The sequence below is a fragment of the Salvelinus fontinalis genome, chromosome 28 (genome assembly GCF_029448725.1).
Source record: "Salvelinus fontinalis isolate EN_2023a chromosome 28, ASM2944872v1, whole genome shotgun sequence".
Taxonomy (NCBI): Eukaryota; Metazoa; Chordata; class Actinopteri; order Salmoniformes; family Salmonidae; genus Salvelinus; species Salvelinus fontinalis.
Window position 1 is genome coordinate 35498538 of NC_074692.1, and position 25648 is coordinate 35524185.

The 25648-nt window shown below is 44.7% G+C and overlaps 1 protein-coding gene across 4 annotated transcripts in view; it reads left to right on the forward strand.

Annotated features, from left to right (window-relative positions):
• LOC129826640 (tight junction protein ZO-2-like) overlaps nucleotides 1–25042 on the forward strand; it is a 255547-nt gene extending 230505 nt beyond the window's left edge. For all 4 annotated transcript variants that reach the window (XM_055887581.1, XM_055887585.1, XM_055887583.1 and 1 more), the window contains exons 19-23: nucleotides 19049–19273; nucleotides 19822–19932; nucleotides 20768–21148; nucleotides 21337–21422; nucleotides 21622–25042. In XM_055887581.1, the coding sequence (XP_055743556.1) occupies nucleotides 19049–19273; nucleotides 19822–19932; nucleotides 20768–21148; nucleotides 21337–21422; nucleotides 21622–21793 (975 nt within the window). In that variant the 3' untranslated portion in view covers nucleotides 21794–25042. The remainder of the gene's footprint in view (nucleotides 1–19048; nucleotides 19274–19821; nucleotides 19933–20767; nucleotides 21149–21336; nucleotides 21423–21621) is intronic.
• Nucleotides 25043–25648: the final 606 nt, after the last annotated feature.

Genomic DNA, 25648 nt, shown 5'->3' on the forward strand with positions numbered 1-25648 from the left:
AGTATGACTCTGGGGATTAGCTATACCACAGCCCCTAGTACAGTATGACTCTGGGGATTAGCTATACCACAGCCTCTGATACAGCATGACTCTGGGGATTAGCTATACCACAGCCTCTGGTACAGTAGGACTCTGGGGATTAGCTATACCACAGCCTCTGGTACAGTAGGACTCTGGGGATTAGCTATACCACAGCCTCAAGTACAGTATGACTCTGGGGATTAGCTATACCACAGCCTTTAGTACAGTATGACTCTGGGGATTAGCTATACCACAGCCAGTATGACTCTGGGGATTAGCTATACCACAGCCAGTATGACTCTGGGGATTAGCTATACCACAGCATCTGGTACAGTATGACTCTGGGGATTAGCTATACCACAGCCTCTGGTACAGTATGACTCTGGGGATTAGCTATACCACAGCCTCTGGTACAGTATGACTCTGGGGATTAGCTATACCACGGCCTCTAGTACAGTATGACTCTGGGGATTAGCTACACCACAGCCTCTGGTACAGTATGACTCTGGGGATTAGTTATACCACAGCCCCTAGTACAGTATGACTCTGGGGATTAGCTATACCACAGCCTCTGGTACAGTAGGACTCTGGGGATTAGTTATACCACAGCCTCTGGTACAGTATGACTCTGGGGATTAGCTATACCACAGCCTCTGATACAGCATGATTCTGGGGATTAGCTATACCACAGCATCTGGTACAGTAGGACTCTGGGGATTAGCTATACCACAGCCTCTGGTACAGTAGGAATCTGGGGATTAGCTATACCACAGCCTCTTGTACAGTATGACTCTGGGGATTAGCTATACCACAGCCTTTAGTACAGTATGACTCTGGGGATTAGCTATACCACAGCCAGTATGACTCTGGGGATTAGCTATACCACAGCCAGTATGACTCTGGGGATTAGCTACACCACAGCCACTGGTACAGTATGACTCTGGGGATTAGCTACACCACAGCCTCTGGTACAGTATGACTCTGGGGATTAGCTACACCACAGCCTCTGATACAGTATGACTCTGGGGATTAGCTATACCACAGCCAGTATGACTCTGGGGATTAGCTATACCACAGCCAGTATGACTCTGGGGATTAGCTATACCACAGCCTCTGATACAGTATGACTCTGGGGATTAGCTATACCATAGCCTCTAGTACAGTATGACTCTGGGGATTAGCTATACCACAGCCCCTAGTACAGTATGACTCTGGGGATTAGCTATACCACAGCCTCTGATACAGCATGACTCTGGGGATTAGCTATACCACAGCCTCTGGTACAGTAGGACTCTGGGGATTAGCTATACCACAGCCTCTGGTACAGTAGGACTCTGGGGATTAGCTATACCACAGCCTCTAGTACAGTATGACTCTGGGGATTAGCTATACCACAGCCTTTAGTACAGTATGACTCTGGGGATTAGCTATACCACAGCCAGTATGACTCTGGGGATTAGCTATACCACAGCCAGTATGACTCTGGGGATTAGCTACACCACAGCCGCTGGTACAGTATGACTCTGGGGATTAGCTACACCACAGCCTCTGGTACAGTATGACTCTGGGGATTAGCTACACCCCAGGCTCTGATACAGTATGACTCTGGGGATTAGCTATACCACAGCCAGTATGACTCTGGGGATTAGCTATACCACAGCCAGTATGACTCTGGGGATTAGCTATACCACAGCCTCTGATACAGTATGACTCTGGGGATTAGCTACACCACAGCCTCTGGTACAGTATGACTCTGGGGATTAGCTATACCACAGCCTCTGATACAGCATGACTCTGGGGATTAGCTATACCACAGCCTCTGGTACAGTAGGACTCTGGGGATTAGCTATACCACAGCCTCTGGTACAGTAGGACTCTGGGGATTAGTTATACCACAGCCTCTGGTACAGTATGACTCTGGGGATTAGCTGTACCACAGCCTCTAGTACAGTATGACTCTGGGGCTTAGCTATACCACAGCCCCTAGTACAGTATGACTCTGGGGATTAGCTACACCACAGCCTCTGATACAGCATGACTCTGGGGATTAGCTATACCACAGCCTCTGGTACAGTAGGACTCTGGGGATTAGCTATACCACAGCCTCTGGTACAGTAGGACTCTGGGGATTAGCTATACCACAGCCTATAGTACAGTATGACTCTGGGGATTAGCTACACCACAGCCGCTGGTACAGTATGACTCTGGGGATTAGCTACACCACAGCCTCTGGTACAGTATGACTCTGGGGATTAGCTACACCCCAGCCTCTGATACAGTATGACTCTGGGGATTAGCTATACCACAGCCAGTATGACTCTGGGGATTAGCTATACCACAGCCAGTATGACTCTGGGGATTAGCTATACCACAGCCTCTGATACAGTATGACTCTGGGGATTAGCTACACCACAGCCTCTGGTACAGTATGACTCTGGGGATTAGCTACACCCCAGGCTCTGATACAGTATGACTCTGGGGATTAGCTATACCACAGCCAGTATGACTCTGGGGATTAGCTATACCACAGCCAGTATGACTCTGGGGATTAGCTATACCACAGCCTCTGATACAGTATGACTCTGGGGATTAGCTACACCACAGCCTCTGGTACAGTATGACTCTGGGGATTAGCTATACCACAGCCTCTGATACAGCATGACTCTGGGGATTAGCTATACCACAGCCTCTGGTACAGTAGGACTGGGGATTAGCTATACCACAGCCTCTGGTACAGTAGGACTCTGGGGATTAGTTATACCACAGCCTCTGGTACAGTATGACTCTGGGGATTAGCTGTACCACAGCCTCTAGTACAGTATGACTCTGGGGCTTAGCTATACCACAGCCCCTAGTACAGTATGACTCTGGGGATTAGCTACACCACAGCCTCTGATACAGCATGACTCTGGGGATTAGCTATACCACAGCCTCTGGTACAGTAGGACTCTGGGGATTAGCTATACCACAGCCTCTGGTACAGTAGGACTCTGGGGATTAGCTATACCACAGCCTATAGTACAGTATGACTCTGGGGATTAGCTACACCACAGCCGCTGGTACAGTATGACTCTGGGGATTAGCTACACCACAGCCTCTGGTACAGTATGACTCTGGGGATTAGCTACACCCCAGCCTCTGATACAGTATGACTCTGGGGATTAGCTATACCACAGCCAGTATGACTCTGGGGATTAGCTATACCACAGCCAGTATGACTCTGGGGATTAGCTATACCACAGCCTCTGATACAGTATGACTCTGGGGATTAGCTACACCACAGCCTCTGGTACAGTATGACTCTGGGGATTAGCTATACCACAGCCTCTGATACAGCATGACTCTGGGGATTAGCTATACCACAGCCTCTGGTACAGTAGGACTCTGGGGATTAGCTATACCACAGCCTCTGGTACAGTAGGACTCTGGGGATTAGCTATACCACAGCCTCTGATACAGCAGGACTCTGGGGATTAGCTATACCACAGCATCTGGTACAGTATGACTCTGGGGATTATCTATACCACAGCCAGTATGACTCTGGGGATTAGCTATACCACAGCCTCTGATACAGTATGACTCTGGGGATTAGCTACACCACAGCCTCTGGTACAGTATGACTCTGGGGATTAGCTATACCACAGCCTCTGATACAGTATGACTCTGGGGATTAGCTATACCACAGCCTCTAGTACAGTATGACTCTGGGGATTAGCTATACCACAGCCCCTAGTACAGTATGACTCTGGGGATTAGCTATACCACAGCCTCTGATACAGCATGACTCTGGGGATTAGCTATACCACAGCCTCTGGTACAGTAGGACTCTGGGGATTAGCTATACCACAGCCTCTGGTACAGTAGGACTCTGGGGATTAGCTATACCACAGCCTATAGTACAGTATGACTCTGGGGATTAGCTATACCACAGCCTTTAGTACAGTATGACTCTGGGGATTAGCTATACCACAGCCAGTATGACTCTGGGGATTAGCTACACCACAGCCGCTGGTACAGTATGACTCTGGGGATTAGCTACACCACAGCCTCTGGTACAGTATGACTCTGGGGATTAGCTACACCCCAGCCTCTGATACAGTATGACTCTGGGGATTAGCTATACCACAGCCAGTATGACTCTGGGGATTAGCTATACCACAGCCAGTATGACTCTGGGGATTAGCTATACCACAGCCTCTGATACAGCATGACTCTGGGGATTAGCTATACCACAGCCTCTGGTACAGTAGGACTCTGGGGATTAGCTATACCACAGCCTCTGGTACAGTAGGACTCTGGGGATTAGCTATACCACAGCCTCTGATACAGCAGGACTCTGGGGATTAGCTATACCACAGCATCCTGTACAGTATGACTCTGGGGATTATCTATACCACAGCCAGTATGACTCTGGGGATTAGCTATACCACAGCCTCTGATACAGTATGACTCTGGGGATTAGCTACACCACAGCCTCTGGTACAGTATGACTCTGGGGATTAGCTATACCACAGCCTCTGGTACAGTAGGACTCTGGGGATTAGTTGTACCACAGCCTCTGGTACAGTATGACTCTGGGGATTAGCTATACCACAGCCTCTGATACAGCATGATTCTGGGGATTAGCTATACCACAGCCAGTATGACTCTGGGGATTAGCTATACCACAGCCTCTGATACAGTATGACTCTGGGGATTAGCTATACCACAGCCTCTAGTACAGTATGACTCTGGGGATTAGCTATACCACAGCCCCTAGTACAGTATGACTCTGGGGATTAGCTATACCACAGCCTCTGATACAGCATGACTCTGGGGATTAGCTATACCACAGCCTCTGGTACAGTAGGACTCTGGGGATTAGCTATACCACAGCCTCTGGTACAGTAGGACTCTGGGGATTAGCTATACCACAGCCTCTAGTACAGTATGACTCTGGGGATTAGCTATACCACAGCCTTTAGTACAGTATGACTCTGGGGATTAGCTATACCACAGCCAGTATGACTCTGGGGATTAGCTATACCACAGCCAGTATGACTCTGGGGATTAGCTATACCACAGCATCTGGTACAGTATGACTCTGGGGATTAGCTATACCACAGCCTCTGGTACAGTATGACTCTGGGGATTAGCTATACCACAGCCTCTGGTACAGTATGACTCTGGGGATTAGCTATACCACGGCCTCTAGTACAGTATGACTCTGGGGATTAGCTACACCACAGCCTCTGGTACAGTAGGACTCTGGGGATTAGTTATACCACAGCCCCTAGTACAGTATGACTCTGGGGATTAGCTATACCACAGCCTCTGATACAGCAGGACTCTGGGGATTAGCTATACCACAGCATCTGGTACAGTATGACTCTGGGGATTAGCTATACCACAGCCTCTGATACAGCATGCCTCTGGGGATTAGCTATACCACAGCCTCTGGTACAGTAGGACTCTGGGGATTAGCTATACCACAGCCTCTGGTACAGTAGGACTCTGGGGATTAGTTATACCACAGCCTCTGGTACAGTATGACTCTGGGGATTAGCTATACCACAGCCTCTGATACAGCATGATTCTGGGGATTAGCTATACCACAGCATCTGGTACAGTAGGACTCTGGGGATTAGCTATACCACAGCCTCTGGTACAGTAGGAATCTGGGGATTAGCTATACCACAGCCTCTTGTACAGTATGACTCTGGGGATTAGCTATACCACAGCCTTTAGTACAGTATGACTCTGGGGATTAGCTATACCACAGCCAGTATGACTCTGGGGATTAGCTATACCACAGCCAGTATGACTCTGGGGATTAGCTACACCACAGCCACTGGTACAGTATGACTCTGGGGATTAGCTACACCACAGCCTCTGGTACAGTATGACTCTGGGGATTAGCTACACCACAGCCTCTGATACAGTATGACTCTGGGGATTAGCTATACCACAGCCAGTATGACTCTGGGGATGAGCTATACCACAGCCAGTATGACTCTGGGGATTAGCTATACCACAGCCTCTGATACAGTATGACTCTGGGGATTAGCTATACCACAGCCTCTAGTACAGTATGACTCTGGGGATTAGCTATACCACAGCCCCTAGTACAGTATGACTCTGGGGATTAGCTATACCACAGCCTCTGGTACAGTAGGACTCTGGGGATTAGCTACACCACAGCCGCTGGTACAGTATGACTCTGGGGATTAGCTACACCACAGCCTCTGGTACAGTATGACTCTGGGGATTAGCTACACCCCAGGCTCTGATACAGTATGACTCTGGGGATTAGCTATACCACAGCCAGTATGACTCTGGGGATTAGCTATACCACAGCCAGTATGACTCTGGGGATTAGCTATACCACAGCCTCTGATACAGTATGACTCTGGGGATTAGCTACACCACAGCCTCTGGTACAGTATGACTCTGGGGATTAGCTATACCACAGCCTCTGATACAGCATGACTCTGGGGATTAGCTATACCACAGCCTCTGGTACAGTAGGACTCTGGGGATTAGCTATACCACAGCCTCTGGTACAGTAGGACTCTGGGGATTAGTTATACCACAGCCTCTGGTACAGTATGACTCTGGGGATTAGCTGTACCACAGCCTCTAGTACAGTATGACTCTGGGGCTTAGCTATACCACAGCCCCTAGTACAGTATGACTCTGGGGATTAGCTACACCACAGCCTCTGATACAGCATGCCTCTGGGGATTAGCGATACCACAGCCTCTGGTACAGTAGGACTCTGGGGATTAGCTATACCACAGCCTCTGGTACAGTAGGACTCTGGGGATTAGCTATACCACAGCCTATAGTACAGTATGACTCTGGGGATTAGCTACACCACAGCCGCTGGTACAGTATGACTCTGGGGATTAGCTACACCACAGCCTCTGGTACAGTATGACTCTGGGGATTAGCTACACCCCAGCCTCTGATACAGTATGACTCTGGGGATTAGCTATACCACAGCCAGTATGACTCTGGGGATTAGCTATACCACAGCCAGTATGACTCTGGGGATTAGCTATACCACAGCCTCTGATACAGTATGACTCTGGGGATTAGCTACACCACAGCCTCTGGTACAGTATGACTCTGGGGATTAGCTATACCACAGCCTCTGATACAGCATGACTCTGGGGATTAGCTATACCACAGCCTCTGGTACAGTAGGACTCTGGGGATTAGCTATACCACAGCCTCTGGTACAGTAGGACTCTGGGGATTAGCTATACCACAGCCTCTGATACAGCAGGACTCTGGGGATTAGCTATACCACAGCATCTGGTACAGTATGACTCTGGGGATTATCTATACCACAGCCAGTATGACTCTGGGGATTAGCTATACCACAGCCTCTGATACAGTATGACTCTGGGGATTAGCTACACCACAGCCTCTGGTACAGTATGACTCTGGGGATTAGCTATACCACAGCCTCTGATACAGCATGACTCTGGGGATTAGCTATACCACAGCCTCTGGTACAGTAGGACTCTGGGGATTAGCTATACCACAGCCTCTGGTACAGTAGGACTCTGGGGATTAGCTATACCACAGCCTCTGATACAGCAGGACTCTGGGGATTAGCTATACCACAGCATCTGGTACAGTATGACTCTGGGGATTAGCTATACCACAGCCTCTAGTACAGCATGACTCTGGGGATTAGCTATACCACAGCCTCTGGTACAGTAGGACTCTGGGGATTAGCTATACCACAGCCTCTGGTACAGTAGGACTCTGGGGATTAGTTATACCACAGCCTCTGGTACAGTATGACTCTGGGGATTAGCTATACCACAGCCAGTATGACTCTGGGGATTAGCTATACCACAGCCTCTGATACAGCATGACTCTGGGGATTAGCTATACCACAGCCTCTGGTACAGTAGGACTCTGGGGATTAGCTATACCACAGCCTCTGGTACAGTAGGACTCTGGGGATTAGCTATACCACAGCCTCTGATACAGCAGGACTCTGGGGATTAGCTATACCACAGCATCTGGTACAGTATGACTCTGGGGATTATCTATACCACAGCCAGTATGACTCTGGGGATTAGCTATACCACAGCCTCTGATACAGTATGACTCTGGGGATTAGCTACACCACAGCCTCTGGTACAGTATGACTCTGGGGATTAGCTATACCACAGCCTCTGGTACAGTAGGACTCTGGGGATTAGCTATACCACAGCCTCTGGTACAGTAGGACTCTGGGGATTAGCTATACCACAGCCTCTGATACAGCAGGACTCTGGGGATTAGCTATACCACAGCCTCTGGTACAGTAGGACTCTGGGGATTAGCTATACCACAGCCTCTGGTACAGTAGGACTCTGGGGATTAGTTATACCACAGCCTCTGGTACAGTATGACTCTGGGGATTAGCTATACCACAGCCTCTGATACAGCATGATTCTGGGGATTAGCTATACCACAGCCAGTATGACTCTGGGGATTAGCTATACCACAGCCTCTGATACAGTATGACTCTGGGGATTAGCTATACCACAGCCTCTAGTACAGTATGACTCTGGGGATTAGCTATACCACAGCCCCTAGTACAGTATGACTCTGGGGATTAGCTATACCACAGCCTCTGATACAGCATGACTCTGGGGATTAGCTATACCACAGCCTCTGGTACAGTAGGACTCTGGGGATTAGCTATACCACAGCCTCTGGTACAGTAGGACTCTGGGGATTAGCTATACCACAGCCTATAGTACAGTATGACTTTGGGGATTAGCTATACCACAGCCTTTAGTACAGTATGACTCTGGGGATTAGCTATACCACAGCCAGTATGACTCTGGGGATTAGCTATACCACAGCCAGTATGACTCTGGGGATTAGCTACACCACAGCCGCTGGTACAGTATGACTCTGGGGATTAGCTACACCACAGCCTCTGGTACAGTATGACTCTGGGGATTAGCTACACCCCAGCCTCTGATACAGTATGACTCTGGGGATTAGCTATACCACAGCCAGTATGACTCTGGGGATTAGCTATACCACAGCCAGTATGACTCTGGGGATTAGCTATACCACAGCCTCTGATACAGTATGACTCTGGGGATTAGCTACACCACAGCCTCTGGTACAGTATGACTCTGGGGATTAGCTATACCACAGCCTCTGATACAGCATGACTCTGGGGATTAGCTATACCACAGCCTCTGGTACAGTAGGACTCTGGGGATTAGCTATACCACAGCCTCTGGTACAGTAGGACTCTGGGGATTAGTTATACCACAGCCTCTGATATAGTATGACTCTGGGGATTAGCTACACCACAGCCTCTGATACAGTATGACTCTGGGGATTAGCTATACCACAGCCTCTGGTACAGTATGACTCTGGGGATTAGCTATACCACAGCCTCTAGTACAGTATGACTCGTGGTATAGCTAATCCCCAAGCCTTTAGTACAGTATGACTCTGGGGATTAGCTATACCACAGCCAGTATGACTCTGGGGATTAGCTATACCACAGCCAGTATGACTCTGGGGATTAGCTACCCCACAGCCGCTGGTACAGTATGACTCTGGGGATTAGCTACACCACAGCCTCTGGTACAGTATGACTCTGGGGATTAGCTATACCACAGCCTCTGATACAGCATGACTCTGGGGATTAGCTATACCACAGCCTCTGGTACAGTAGGACTCTGGGGATTAGCTATACCACAGCCTCTGGTACAGTAGGACTCTGGGGATTAGCTATACCACAGCCTCTGATACAGCAGGACTCTGGGGATTAGCTATACCACAGCATCTGGTACAGTATGACTCTGGGGATTATCTATACCACAGCCAGTATGACTCTGGGGATTAGCTATACCACAGCCTCTGATACAGTATGACTCTGGGGATTAGCTACACCACAGCCTCTGGTACAGTATGACTCTGGGGATTAGCTATACCACAGCCTCTGATACAGCATGACTCTGGGGATTAGCTATACCACAGCCTCTGGTACAGTAGGACTCTGGGGATTAGCTATACCACAGCCTCTGGTACAGTAGGACTCTGGGGATTAGCTATACCACAGCCTCTGATACAGCAGGACTCTGGGGATTAGCTATACCACAGCCTCTGGTACAGTAGGACTCTGGGGATTAGCTATACCACAGCCTCTGGTACAGTAGGACTCTGGGGATTAGTTATACCACAGCCTCTGGTACAGTATGACTCTGGGGATTAGCTATACCACAGCCTCTGATACAGCATGATTCTGGGGATTAGCTATACCACAGCCAGTATGACTCTGGGGATTAGCTATACCACAGCCTCTGATACAGTATGACTCTGGGGATTAGCTATACCACAGCCTCTAGTACAGTATGACTCTGGGGATTAGCTATACCACAGCCCCTAGTACAGTATGACTCTGGGGATTAGCTATACCACAGCCTCTGATACAGCATGACTCTGGGGATTAGCTATACCACAGCCTCTGGTACAGTAGGACTCTGGGGATTAGCTATACCACAGCCTCTGGTACAGTAGGACTCTGGGGATTAGCTATACCACAGCCTATAGTACAGTATGACTCTGGGGATTAGCTATACCACAGCCTTTAGTACAGTATGACTCTGGGGATTAGCTATACCACAGCCAGTATGACTCTGGGGATTAGCTATACCACAGCCAGTATGACTCTGGGGATTAGCTACACCACAGCCGCTGGTACAGTATGACTCTGGGGATTAGCTACACCACAGCCTCTGATACAGTATGACTCTGGGGATTAGCTATACCACAGCCTCTAGTACAGTATGACTCTGGGGATTAGCTATACCACAGCCCCTAGTACAGTATGACTCCGGGGATTAGCTATACCACAGCCTCTAGTACAGTATGACTCTGGGGATTAGCTATACCACAGCCTCTGATACAGCATGACTCTGGGGATTAGCTATACCACAGCCTCTGGTACAGTAGGACTCTGGGGATTAGCTATACCACAGCCTCTGGTACAGTAGGACTCTGGGGATTAGCTATACCACAGCCTATAGTACAGTATGACTCTGGGGATTAGCTATACCACAGCCTTTAGTACAGTATGACTCTGGGGATTAGCTATACCACAGCCAGTATGACTCTGGGGATTAGCTATACCACAGCCAGTATGACTCTGGGGATTAGCTATACCACAGCCAGTATGACTCTGGGGATTAGCTACACCACAGCCGCTGGTACAGTATGACTCTGGGGATTAGCTACACCACAGCCTCTGGTACAGTATGACTCTGGGGATTAGCTACACCCCAGCCTCTGATACAGTATGACTCTGGGGATTAGCTATACCACAGCCAGTATGACTCTGGGGATTAGCTATACCACAGCCAGTATGACTCTGGGGATTAGCTATACCACAGCCTCTGGTACAGTATGACTCTGGGGATTAGCTATACCACAGCCTCTGATACAGCATGACTCTGGGGATTAGCTATACCACAGCCTCTGGTACAGTAGGACTCTGGGGATTAGCTATACCACAGCCTCTGGTACAGTAGGACTCTGGGGATTAGTTATACCACAGCCTCTGATATAGTATGACTCTGGGGATTAGCTACACCACAGCCTCTGATACAGTATGACTCTGGGGATTAGCTATACCACAGCCTCTGGTACAGTATGACTCTGGGGATTAGCTATACCACAGCCTCTAGTACAGTATGACTCGTGGTATAGCTAATCCCCAAGCCTTTAGTACAGTATGACTCTGGGGATTAGCTATACCACAGCCAGTATGACTCTGGGGATTAGCTATACCACAGCCAGTATGACTCTGGGGATTAGCTACCCCACAGCCGCTTGTACAGTATGATTCTGGGGATTAGCTACACCACAGCCTCTGGTACAGTATGACTCTGGGGATTAGCTACACCACAGCCTCTTATACAGTATGACTCTGGGGATTAGCTATACCACAGCCAGTATGACTCTGGGGATTAGCTATACCACAGCCTCTGGTACAGTAGGACTCTGGGGATTAGCTATACCACAGCCTCTGGTACAGTAGGACTCTGGGGATTAGTTATACCACAGCCTCTGATATAGTATGACTCTGGGGATTAGCTACACCACAGCCTCTGATACAGTATGACTCTGGGGATTAGCTATACCACAGCCTCTGGTACAGTATGACTCTGGGGATTAGCTATACCACAGCCTCTAGTACAGTATGACTCGTGGTATAGCTAATCCCCAAGCCTTTAGTACAGTATGACTCTGGGGATTAGCTATACCACAGCCAGTATGACTCTGGGGATTAGCTATACCACAGCCAGTATGACTCTGGGGATTAGCTACCCCACAGCCGCTGGTACAGTATGACTCTGGGGATTAGCTACACCACAGCCTCTGGTACAGTATGACTCTGGGGATTAGCTACACCACAGCCTCTTATACAGTATGACTCTGGGGATTAGCTATACCACAGCCAGTATGACTCTGGGGATTAGCTATACCACAGCCATTATGACTCTGGGGATTAGCTATACCACAGCCTCTGATACAGTATGACTCTGGGGATTAGCTATACCACAGCCTCTAGTACAGTATGACTCTGGGGATTAGCTATACCACAGCCCCTAGTACAGTATGACTCTGGGGATTAGCTAAACCACAGCCTCTGGTACAGTATGACTCTGGGGATTAGCTACACCACAGCCTCTGATACAGTATGACTCTGGGGATTAGCTACACCACAGCCTCTGGTACAGTATGACTCTGGGGATTAGCTACACCACAGCCTCTGATACAGTATGACTCTGGGGATTAGCTATACCACAGCCTCTAGTACATTTGACTCTGGGGATTAGCTATACCACAGCCTCTGGTACAGTATACTATACTCTACAAACTACACACTATCGTCCACTATACTAAAGTATATGCTATAGTCCACTATACAATGCTAAACTATACACCATAATATACTATACTAATCTATACACAATTTTCCACTATACTCCACCAAACTATACTATTTGGCCTACTAAACTATACGATATAGTATACTATACTAAACTGTACACTGTGGTCTACTATAATAAACTATACAATGTAGTCTACTATACTAAATGATACACTTTAGTCTACTATACTAAAATATACACTGTAGTCTACTATACTAAAATATACACTGTAGTCTGTAAACCAAACTATACGCTGTAGTCTACTATACTAAACAGTACACTATAATCAGCTATACTATACTATACCACACACTATAATCTACTATACTATACTAAACCTCACGCTATAGTCTATACTCTACTATAATATCCACAATACTATGGTTTACTGAACTATATACTATAGTCTAATATTCTAAACTATACACTATAGTATACTATACTCTACTGAACTATACACTGCAGTCTAATATACTCTACTGAACTATACACTATAGTATACTCTGATGAACTATACACTGTAGTCTACTATACTCTACTATAATATTCACTATACTATACTCTACTGAGCTATACACTATAGTATACTCTGCTGAACTATACGCTGTAGTCTACTATACTCTACTATAATATTCACTATACTATGCTCTACGGAACTATACACTGTACTATACTCTACTGAACTATACACTGTGGTCTACTATACTCTACTATAATATTCACTATACTATGCTCTACGGAACTATACACTGTACTATACTCTACTGAACTATACACTGTGGTCTACTATACTCTACTATAATATTCACTATAGTATACTCTACTGAACTAAACAATGTAGTATACTATACTGAACTATACAATATAGTCTACTATACTATACTGAACCATACACTGTAGTCTACCATACTATACTATACTGAACCATACACTATAGTATACTATACTATACACTATAGTCTACTATGCTATACTATACTATTCACTATAGTCTGCTATACTATACTATACACTGTGGTCTACTATACTCTACTGAGCTATATACCGTATTCTACTATAATCCACTGAACTATACACTATACTCTACTATATGCTATAGTCTACTATACTCTGCTGAACTATACACTATAGTCTACCATACTATACACTATAGTCTACTATACTATACACTATAGTCTACTATGCTATACTATACACTATAGTCTACTATACTATACTGAACCATACACTGTAGTCTACCATACTATACTATACTGAACCATACACTATAGTATACTATACTATACACTATAGTCTACTATGCTATACTATACTATTCACTATAGTCTGCTATACTATACTATACACTGTGGTCTACTATACTCTACTGAGCTATATACCGTATTCTACTATAATCCACTGAACTATACACTATACTCTACTATATGCTATAGTCTACTATACTCTGCTGAACTATACACTATAGTCTACCATACTATACACTATAGTCTACTATACTATACACTATAGTCTACTATGCTATACTATACACTATAGTCTACCATGCTATACTATACACTATAGTCTACTATACTATACTATACACTATAGTCTGCTATGCTATACTATACTATACACTGTAGTCTACTATACTATACGCTGTAGTCTACTATGCTTTACTATACACTATAGGCTACTATGCTTTACTATACACTATAGTCTACTATGCTATACTATATTCTACACTATAGTCTACCATACTATACACTATAGTATACTATACTACACCCTATAGTCCACTATACTATACTATACACTATAGTCTACTATACTATACTATACACTATAGTCCACTATACTATACACTGTAGTCTACTATACTATACACTGTAGTCTACTATGCTATACACTGTAGTCTACTATACTATACACTGTAGTCTACTATACTATACACTATAGTCTACTATACTATACACTGTAGCCTACTATACTATACACTGTAGTCTACTATACTATACACTGTGTCTACTATACACTGTGTCTACTATACTATACTATACACTATAGTCTACTAAACTATATGCTATAGTCTACTATACTATACACTGTAGTCTACTATACTCTACTGAACTATACACTATAGTCTACTATACTATACACTATAGTATACTATGCTATACACTATAGTCTACTATACTCTACACTATAATCTACTATGCTATACTATACACTGTAGTCTGCTATAATCTACTTTACACTATAGTCTGCTATACTCTACTATACGCTATACTCTACTATACACTATAGTCAACTATACTCTACACTATAGTCTACTATACTCTACATTATAGTCTACTATACTATACTATACACTGTGGTCCACTATACTATACACTGTGGTCCACTATACACTGTAGTCTTCTATACTATACTCTGTAGTCTACTATACTACACACTGCAGTCTACTATACTATACACTGTAGTCTACTATACTATACACTGTAGTCTACTATACTATACACTGTAGTCTACTATACTATACGCTGTAGTCTACTATACTATACTATACACTGTAGTCTACTATACTATACTATACGCTGTAGTCTACTATACTATACACTGTAGTCTACTATACTATACACTGTAGTCTACTATACTATACACTGTAGTCTACTATACTATACTATACACCGTAGTCTACTATACTAAACTATACACTGCAGTCTACTATACTATACACTGTAGTCTACTATACTATACACTGTAGTCTACTATACTATACACTGTAGTCTACTATACTATACTGTACACTGTAGTCTACTATACTATACACTGTAGTCTACTATACTATACTGTACACTGTAGTCTACTATACTATACACTGTAGTCTACTATACTATACACTGTAGTCTACTATACTATACACTGTAGTCTACTATACTATGCTATACACTGTAGTCTACTATACTATGCTATACACTGTAGTCTACTATACTATACACTGTAGTCTACTATACTATACACTGTAGTATACTATACTATACACTGTAGTCTACATTTACATTACATTTAAGTCATTTAGCAGACGCTCTTATCCAGAGCGACTTACAAATTGGTGCATTCACCTTATGATATCCAGTGGAACAACCACTTTACAATAGTGCATCTAACTCTTTTAAGGGGGGGGGGGGGGTTAGAAGGATTACTTTATCCTATCCTAGGTATTCCTTAAAGAGGTGGGGTTTCAGGTGTCTCCGGAAGGTGGTGATTGACTCCGCTGACCTGGCGTCGTGAGGGAGTTTGTTCCACCGTTGGGGTGCCAGAGCAGCGAACAGTTTTGACTGGGCTGAGCGGGAACTGTACTTCCTCAGAGGTAGGGAGGCGAGCAGGCCAGAGGTGGATGAACCCAGTGCCCTTGTTTGGGTGTAGGGCCTGATCAGAGCCTGAAGGTACTGAGGTGCCGTTCCCCTCACAGCTCCGTAGGCAAGCACCATGGTCTTGTAGCGGATGCGAGCTTCAACTGGAAGCCAGAGAGAGCGGAGGAGCGGGGTGACGTGAGAGAACTTAGGAAAGTTGAACACCAGACGGGCTGCGGCGTTCTGGATGAGTTGTAGGGGTTTAATGGCACAGGCAGGGAGCCCAGTCTACTATACTATACAATGTAGTCTACTATACTATACACTGTAGTCTACTATACTATACACTGTAGTCTACTATACTATACACTGTAGTCTACTATACTAAACTATACGCTGTAGTCTACTATACTATACACTGTAGTCTACTATACTATACACTGTAGTCTACTATACTATACACTGTAGTCTACTATACTATACAATGTAGTCTACTATACTATACACTGTAGTCTACTATACTATACGCTGTAGTCTACTATACTATACACTGTAGTCTACTATACTATACACTGTAGTCTACTATACTATACACTGTAGTCTACTATACTATACACTGTAGTCTACTATACTATACACTGTAGTCTACTATACTATACACTGTAGTCTACTATACTATACACTGTAGTCTACTATACTATACAATGTAGTCTACTATACTATACACTGTAGTCTACTATACTATACACTGTAGTCTACTATACTATACACTGTAGTCTACTATACTAAACTATACGCTGTAGTCTACTATACTATACACTGTAGTCTACTATACTATACACTGTAGTCTACTATACTATACACTGTAGTCTACTATACTATACACTGTAGTCTACTATACTATACAATGTAGTCTACTATACTATACACTGTAGTCTACTATACTATACACTGTAGTCTACTATACACTGTAGTCTACTATACTAAACTATACGCTGTAGTCTACTATGCTAAACTATACACTGTAGTCTACTATACTATACTATACACTGTAGTCTACTATACTATACTATACACTGTAGTCTACTATACACTGTAGTCTACTATACTATACACTGTAGTCTACTATACTATACACTGTAGTCTACTATACTATACACTGTAGTCTACTATACTATACACTGTAGTCTACTATACTATACACTGTAGTCTACTATACTATACACTGTAGTCTACTATACTAAACTATACGCTGTAGTCTACTATACTAAACTATACGCTGTAGTCTACTATGCTAAACTATACACTGTAGTCTACTATACTATACTATACTATACACTGTAGTCTACTATACTATACTATACACTGTAGTCTACTATACACTGTAGTCTACTATACACTGTAGTCTACTATACTATACACTATAGTCTAATATACTATACTATACACTGTAGTCTACTATACTATACACTGCAGTCTACTATACTATATACTGTAGTCTACTATACTATACACTGTAGTCTACTATACTAAACTATACGCTGTAGTCTACTATACTATACACTGTAGTCTACTATACACTGTAGTCTACTATACTATACACTGTAGTCTACTATACTATACACTGTAGTCTACTATACTATACACTGTAGTCTACTATACTATACGCTGTAGTCTACTATACTAAACTATACGCTGTAGTCTACTATGCTAAACTATACGCTGTAGTCTACTATACTATACTATACTATACACTGTAGTCTACTATACTATACTATACACTGTAGTCTACTATACACTGTAGTCTACTATACACTGTAGTCTACTATACTATACTATACACTGTAGTCTACTATACACTGTAGTCTACTATACACTGTAGTCTACTATACTATACACTATAGTCTAATATACTATACTATACACTGTAGTCTAATATACTATACTATACACTGTAGTCTAATATACTATACTATACGCTGTTGTCTACTATACACTGTAGTCTAATATACTCTACTATACTATACACTGTAGTATACTATACACTATTGTCTACTATACTCTACTATACTATACACTGTAGTCTACTATACACTGTAGTCTAATATACCCTGCTATACCATACGCTGTAGTATACTATACACTATAGTCTACTATACTCTACTATACTATACGCTGTAGTCTACTATACACTGTAGTCTAATATACTATACTATACTCTGTAGTCTACTATACTCTACTATACTATACACTGTAGTCTAATATACTATACTATACACTGTAGTCTACTATACTCTACTCCTTTCCTCTTCTATACATCACATGACTATTTTGATCCTATATTCTAATCCCCGTATTATCCACATTATCAAGCATGTTCAGTAGAATAGTCTTACTGTATACTTCAATGCTCTACGATTTCTGTAAACATTTGTGTACTTGTCCATCTTAACCCTTTCATTTGATACTACTACTATCCCTCAGACTTTTCTATCCCCTGTCAGATAGTGATAACTTCCTTTTCTATCCCCTTTAAAATAGTGATAACTTCCTTTTCTATCCCCTGTCAGATAGTGATAAGTTGTTCCCTCTATATTTCCTGTGTTGTCCTGTGTTGTGAGCATACTCTCTGTGAATCCTTCTGGTGCTCTACAGCTCGGTTCTTCTTTCTTTCTTTGTGTTTTCTTTGTGTTTCTGCTTCCTGTCTGTACACCAAGATCCATCATGTGTCTCTTTTAGCTGGACGGCACGGGGACAGACCTTGATCTCCATGACGACCGCATGTCCTACCTGTCAGCCATGTCGGCCGACTACCTGAGCATGGACAGCCGACTGGCCAGTGACTACGATGACACGGCAGACGAGGGCGGGGCTTATACGGATAACGAGCTGGACAATGAACCGGCCGATCAACTGCCGGTGTCGGCTATCAGCCGCTCCTCTGAGCCCGTGCTTGCAGAGGAGGTTAGAGACACACACACACACACACACACACACACACACACACACACACACACACACACACACACACACACACACACACACACACACACACACACACTCAGATGCAAACCACTTCAGAGAAGATTGTGATGTCCTAACCTCACAGCCGCTAGTCTATGGAGAGCTGTAAGAATCTCTTCTGCCCTCTACAGTTGAAACACGTCATTACACCTATGAAATCTGTCTCGAGTCCAGTCTATGCCTTCGTGACCAGAATCAATACCATCTGGTTAGCATTTATTTGGGTTATTTCAGGAACCCAATGTGTCCAATTTAATTGAGCAAAACATTTGTTTATTAAATAGAGGCTAGTCAGCACTATGATAATAGTGGACCCAAAGGCCTGTGGCCACTTTCTCTCTAGTACAGTACTTTAGTAGATAGAAACAACCTGGGAACACTGGCAGAATGCACTTGAACATTTCACAAGGGTTATTAACGGTATGATTATGTATGGTTGTGCAAGAATCTTCAAATGTGTGTGTGTGTGTGTGTGTGTGTGTGGTCAGATACTGCGCAGGTGCAGTCCAGATATCCGTGGTGGCATCAGGAGGGTGGGCAGCAGGGAGGTGCTCAGCAGCGCCAGCCCAGCGCACGTGTTTGTACCTGACCCCCCCAAGGTGAGACACACACACAGTACACACACAGTACACACACACACACACTTGACTCTGTGCTGAACTCTGGCATAAATTATTTGTGGAACTATCATTACATATTTCATGCCTCTCTCTCCACTCGTGTTCCATGTCATTGGTCAGTCAGGCTAGTCTGTGTTTAGTCCCATTGCTCTTATATTCACTTGTTCCATTTTGGGGAATTTACTGACACCCCGCTTAGCTCTTGAACTCAACGAGAAGGAGCAGACTCCCCTTCCCTCTGAAGAATGATCTGATCTGGAGAAATCACGCCCGCCGTGGCTCGGATTCCTCCAACGGCAGCTTCAACGCTGGTACCTAATTTAGCATAAAGTGACTCCCAGAACTCCCAGTGGTGATAGAAGTCAAAGGGCCTATGACCTCAGAGGCTGAAACCTCACAAGTCCGTTGAGCAGATCTTCTAGATGACTCTACCTGTGTTCTGAACTCTTGAGCATGTAGTAGAGAAATAGATGTCCGTGGTTTAGTCGGTGTTTCTCTTTGTCTGAATGTGGTATTCACCGTTGCTCGGAGACTATACAATGAGGCTTCTTTCCTGTTTTAAATGAACGGTGACGTAGTGAGGGTGGAAGACTAAAGGAAGGAACATTTCTTCAAGCCATCACTTAAATGTTTCTAGTCAGAAATCTAGTATTCACCTAGACAAAGGTTTGAGTTGTGCGTATGTGACTGACCCTGTCTGGTCCCCATAGAAATAGAATGATTTAATTGAATCAAATCAAAATGATTTGATTCATTCTAATTCTATGCTGGTCCCCCTCCCCTCTCTCCACCTCTCCCTTCCCTTCCCCTCAAGGTGAAGCTGTTGTTCAGGGATGAAGTAGTCCCTCCCAGGGGGGTAGTAGGGGCGTACGACCCCCCCTCCAGCCGTGGCTACGACTCCCACTCCTCCAGCCCTGCCAGCAATGACCCCCCTCCTCTCCTTCGCTCCCTCAACTCCTTCGGCAAGGCCAAGCCCCTGGCACTGCAGCCCCACGTCACCCTCAAACCCTCCTATAATATCCAGGACACCACCAGCAGCACAGCCCCAGTCACAGTGGGCCCAGAGGAACCAGAGGAGAACCCTGAGGATCCCAGCCTCAGGTCGTTCCTGGGGAAGGTCAAGGCCTTTGAGAAGATGGACAACTTTGCACGCGCTCAGAGGATGCTGGAGCTGCAGGAGGCACAGAACGCCAGGGTGAGGGAGAGGGGACGGGGTGAGGGAGAGGGGACGGGGTGAGGGAGAGGGGACGGGGTGAGGGAGAGGGAACGGGGTGAGGGAGAGGGGACGGGGTGAGGGGGTGGGTGGGTGGGTGGGTGTGTCTGCTAGTCTATGTGTTGCCATCACAGCATCATATTTCATATCTCTCTGTCTCCTCCCACCAGTTGGAGATAGCTCAGAAGCACCCAGACATCTATGCTGTCCCCCTGAAGACCCAGAAACTGGACCACAGCCGGCCTCAGCCTATAGGGTAGGAGCACAACATGGGAGTGTTTTTAGAGTGTTGTGATGGGCTACTGCTGTCTACCTGCTGTTGTTACTCTATATTCATCTACATGTGTGGCTTTTTACTGAATTCTATTGTGAGTGTGTTTGAAAGTATATTAACCTGTATATTAACCTGTCCTATGTGTGTGTGTGTCTGTCTGTGTGCCTGTCTGTGGGTTCAGTTCCAGCTCGCATCCTGAGCCCCAGACCCCTCCCTCCAAGCTACCGTACTCTGAGAGTCGTGGGTTCTACCTCAGCGATGAGGAGGAAGAGTACCGACGCCAGCTGGCTGAACACACCAAGAGAGGCTACTACCAGGTCAACAACCAGAAATACCAGGACACTGAACTGTAGACCACACCATCAACCAGAAATACCAGGACACTGAACTGTAGACTACACCCCTACAACCAGAAATACCAGGACACTGAACTGTAGAATACACCATCAACCAGAAATACCAGGACACTGAACTGTAGACTACACCCCTACAACCAGAAATACCAGGACACTGAACTGTAGACTACACCACTACAACCAGAAATACCAGGACACTGAACTGTAGACTACACCACTACAACCAGAAATACCAGGACACTGAACTGTAGAATACACCATCAACCAGAAATACCAGGACACTGAACTGTAGACTACACCCCTACAACCAGAAATACCAGGACACTGAACTGTAGAATACACCATCAACCAGAAATACCAGGACACTGAACTGTAGACTACACCCCTACAACCAGAAATACCAGGACACTGAACTGTAGACCACACCCCTACAACCAGAAATACCAGGACACTGAACTGTAGACTACACCACTACAACCAGAAATACCAGGACACTGAACTGTAGAATACACCATCAACCAGAAATACCAGGACACTGAACTGTAGACTACACCCCTACAACCAGAAATACCAGGACACTGAACTGTAGACTACACCCCTACAACCAGAAATTCCAGGACACTAAACTGTAGACTACACCCCTACAACCAGAAATACCAGGACACTGAACTGTAGACTACACCATCAACCAGAAATACCAGGACACTAAACTGTAGACTACACCCCTACAACCAGAAATACCAGGACACTGAACTGTAGACTACACCCCTACAACCAGAAATTCCAGGACACTAAACTGTAGACTACACCCCTACAACCAGAAATACCAGGACACTGAACTGTAGACTACACCATCAACCAGAAATACCAGGACACTAAACTGTAGACTACACCCCTACAACCAGAAATATTTTACCCCCTTTTTCTCCCCAATGTTGATCTTGTCTCATCTGCAACTCCCCAACGGGCTCAGAGTCGAAGGTTGAGTCATTAGTCCTCCGAAACATGACCCGCCAAACCGCACCTCTTAACACCCACTCGCTTAACCCGGAAGCCGGCCGCACCAATGTGTGGAAACACCGTTCACCTGACGACCAAGGTCAGCCTGCAGGTCCACCGGCCCGCAACAAGGAGTCGCTAGAGCCCCCACGACCAAACCCTCCTCTAACCCGGACGATGCTGGGCCAATTGTGCGCCGCCCTGTGGGACTCCCGATCACGGCCAGTTGTGATACAGCCCGGGATCGAACCCAGGGCTGTAGGTACGCCTCTAGCACTGCGATGCAGTGCCTTAGACCACTGCGCCTCTCAGGAGGCCAAAGTGTAACACTATTATGCATCCTACCACCCTACCACACTTCCCTATACAAATCCTAGGACACTAAACTGTAGTGCCCCTCCTTTCCTGGACCCCCGACCACCTCTTACCACCCTATAGTTCTAACACACCGGGCTGGTTGACAGAGACAGACACACACACACACACTGCTGAGCTCAGCGTGCACACACACACAAACACACTTACCATTCCACTGGGGCTCCGCCCCGCTTGCCTGACCCTGCACCGATCCGCTGCTGACTTGGAAGCCGTCCCGCTTTTAAGTTTTTCTTAAAAAACGCTTTTTTGCTTCAACGAAGTAAATGGATCTGTCCTCACAGTCTTTATTATTATTATTATTAATCCTATTTCTTTCTATTTGCTTGTTTGATGGAGTTGTTTCAGACTGTTATTTTGTTACACTGTTCTGTGCTGTTATTGGGGTTGTGACATGTTTCATCAGGAGCCATGTTATTTCTTGCCTATGCAACTCCTTCAGTTTGTACCACAGAGACAACTCAAACCTCTTGCCACGAGTCCCTCTCCTCACTCTGCCAGAACCTTAAACCTTAACAAGTGTTCCAAGCTGTGGCTTTTTCTCCTCCTCACTTTTTTTCTCTTTGTACTATTATCCAATATAACCAGCTGCCTCTAAACTATTTTAAAAGGTCACCTACTGTATATTGTCATGTCTAGTGTTTATACTCCTATCTTGGCATTCCTTCCTATATGATCATGCGTCTGTGTATACATACAGTATATATTATCTCTCTCTCTCTTTCTTTATATATATATATATATATATATATATATATATATATTTGTGTGTATATATATATATTTATATATGTGTATATATATGTATGTGTATATATATATAGAAAGAGAGAGAGAGCGCAAACGTAAGATATATATATATATATATATATATATATATATATATATATATATATATATATTTAGAGAGAGAGAGATATATAATACACTGGAATTTGTTTAACGATTTTTGGAAGTGCCTTTTACTTTCTGATTAACATGAGGTTTGGGGACGTCGGTGCCCCCCAGTCCCAGCCCATGTCTCGTGTCCCCTGTCCCCTGTCCCTGTCCCCTGGACCCCACTACTCAGCTGCTCTCAAGCTTTTATGGAAAACAGGGCACAAGAGACACAAAAACCTTAATTCTGTCCCTACTGTACTGGCTATCCATCCGTCCCTCTGTCCCTTCCTCCACAACGACACCCTCTGTGACCAGTCCTGCCCTGTATGTCTCCCAGAGATATGGCCACGATGGGGGCAACATTCAATCAAAACCGCTTTCCAGGTTTCCTGGTTAAGATCATGATAACATTCCTCAAGCATGTTTGGACATTGACATAATGTTCACTGTGTCTTTCACAAGAGTAAGGTGCTATTTGTCTTACCCAAAGAAACCTGAAGCACGGTTTTGATTGAATAGCACCCCAGATCAGGGTGGCTCAGGGAGGAGGAGTGTGATTGGTTGATATGCGTCAGTCGTTTCTGTGTTGGAGTCTGTTCCGTCCTGTATGGTCTCAGCTCCACTGTCCAGGGGTTTCTACTTGTTATTACATGCTTGATTGTATCTCAGTTCACACTATACATCCACCAATGGGGAGAGTGAGAGAGTGAGAGACTGGGAGAGAGAGAGAGAGAGAAAGAGAGAGTGAGAGAGTGGGTGAGAGAGAGAGAGAGATCTGCCGTGGCGTTTCACCTTACAACACCAAATAAAATGAACAGTCTTTCACTGACCAAGTGGAGAATGTCTGTCTTGTTTTTTTGAACTAAACATTTGAAGCCTCTATTGATTGAAGCACTAAGAGCTTTTAAAGCGTGGAATCAAAAATGTTCTCATCCACTTCCCCATTCATCATCCAATTAAAACCAAGAATAAACCAGTTTGAATAAGTTTCAATGTTCTTTTTAATTCATATTTCTTTGTTCCATCTGATGCTCTGTCTGATTAGAATGTAGCTGCTGTCACATCAAAGTCTGAGCCAAAAATGAATATTTGACTTTTTAAAATACTGTGACAGGTCGTGCCGACCTGAAAACGTCCTATGCTAGCTCTGACATTTTCCTTTTCAACACCGTCCAGCAACTACGGTGCATATGCATAACCTGGCCAGTACAATCCATCTCTGCTCGGCTAGCTCAGTCATGTTAAAAGGGTACCTGTGTGTAATACTGTAGCTTCCCAGGCAATCACTTTGTGTTTGACTGGTTGTGAGGTTGGTGTTTATTTTGTTGTACACTTATTTACTCATTGTGCCCTGTGCCATGGCTAGCTGTAAATCATCTACTCCTGCTAACAGAACCTATTTTATGGGGAAACAGGCATATTGTAGAACCACTGACCACCAGAGTATACTAAGTACTGACCTAGGATCAGTTTAGCCTTTAAATGAATCATGAATAAGGTTACATCGGCCTGTATTCCCAAAACATATCATAAGAAGAGTACTGATCCAGGATCAGTTTAGCCTTTTAGATCATAATGAAACATATATTATATGAACAG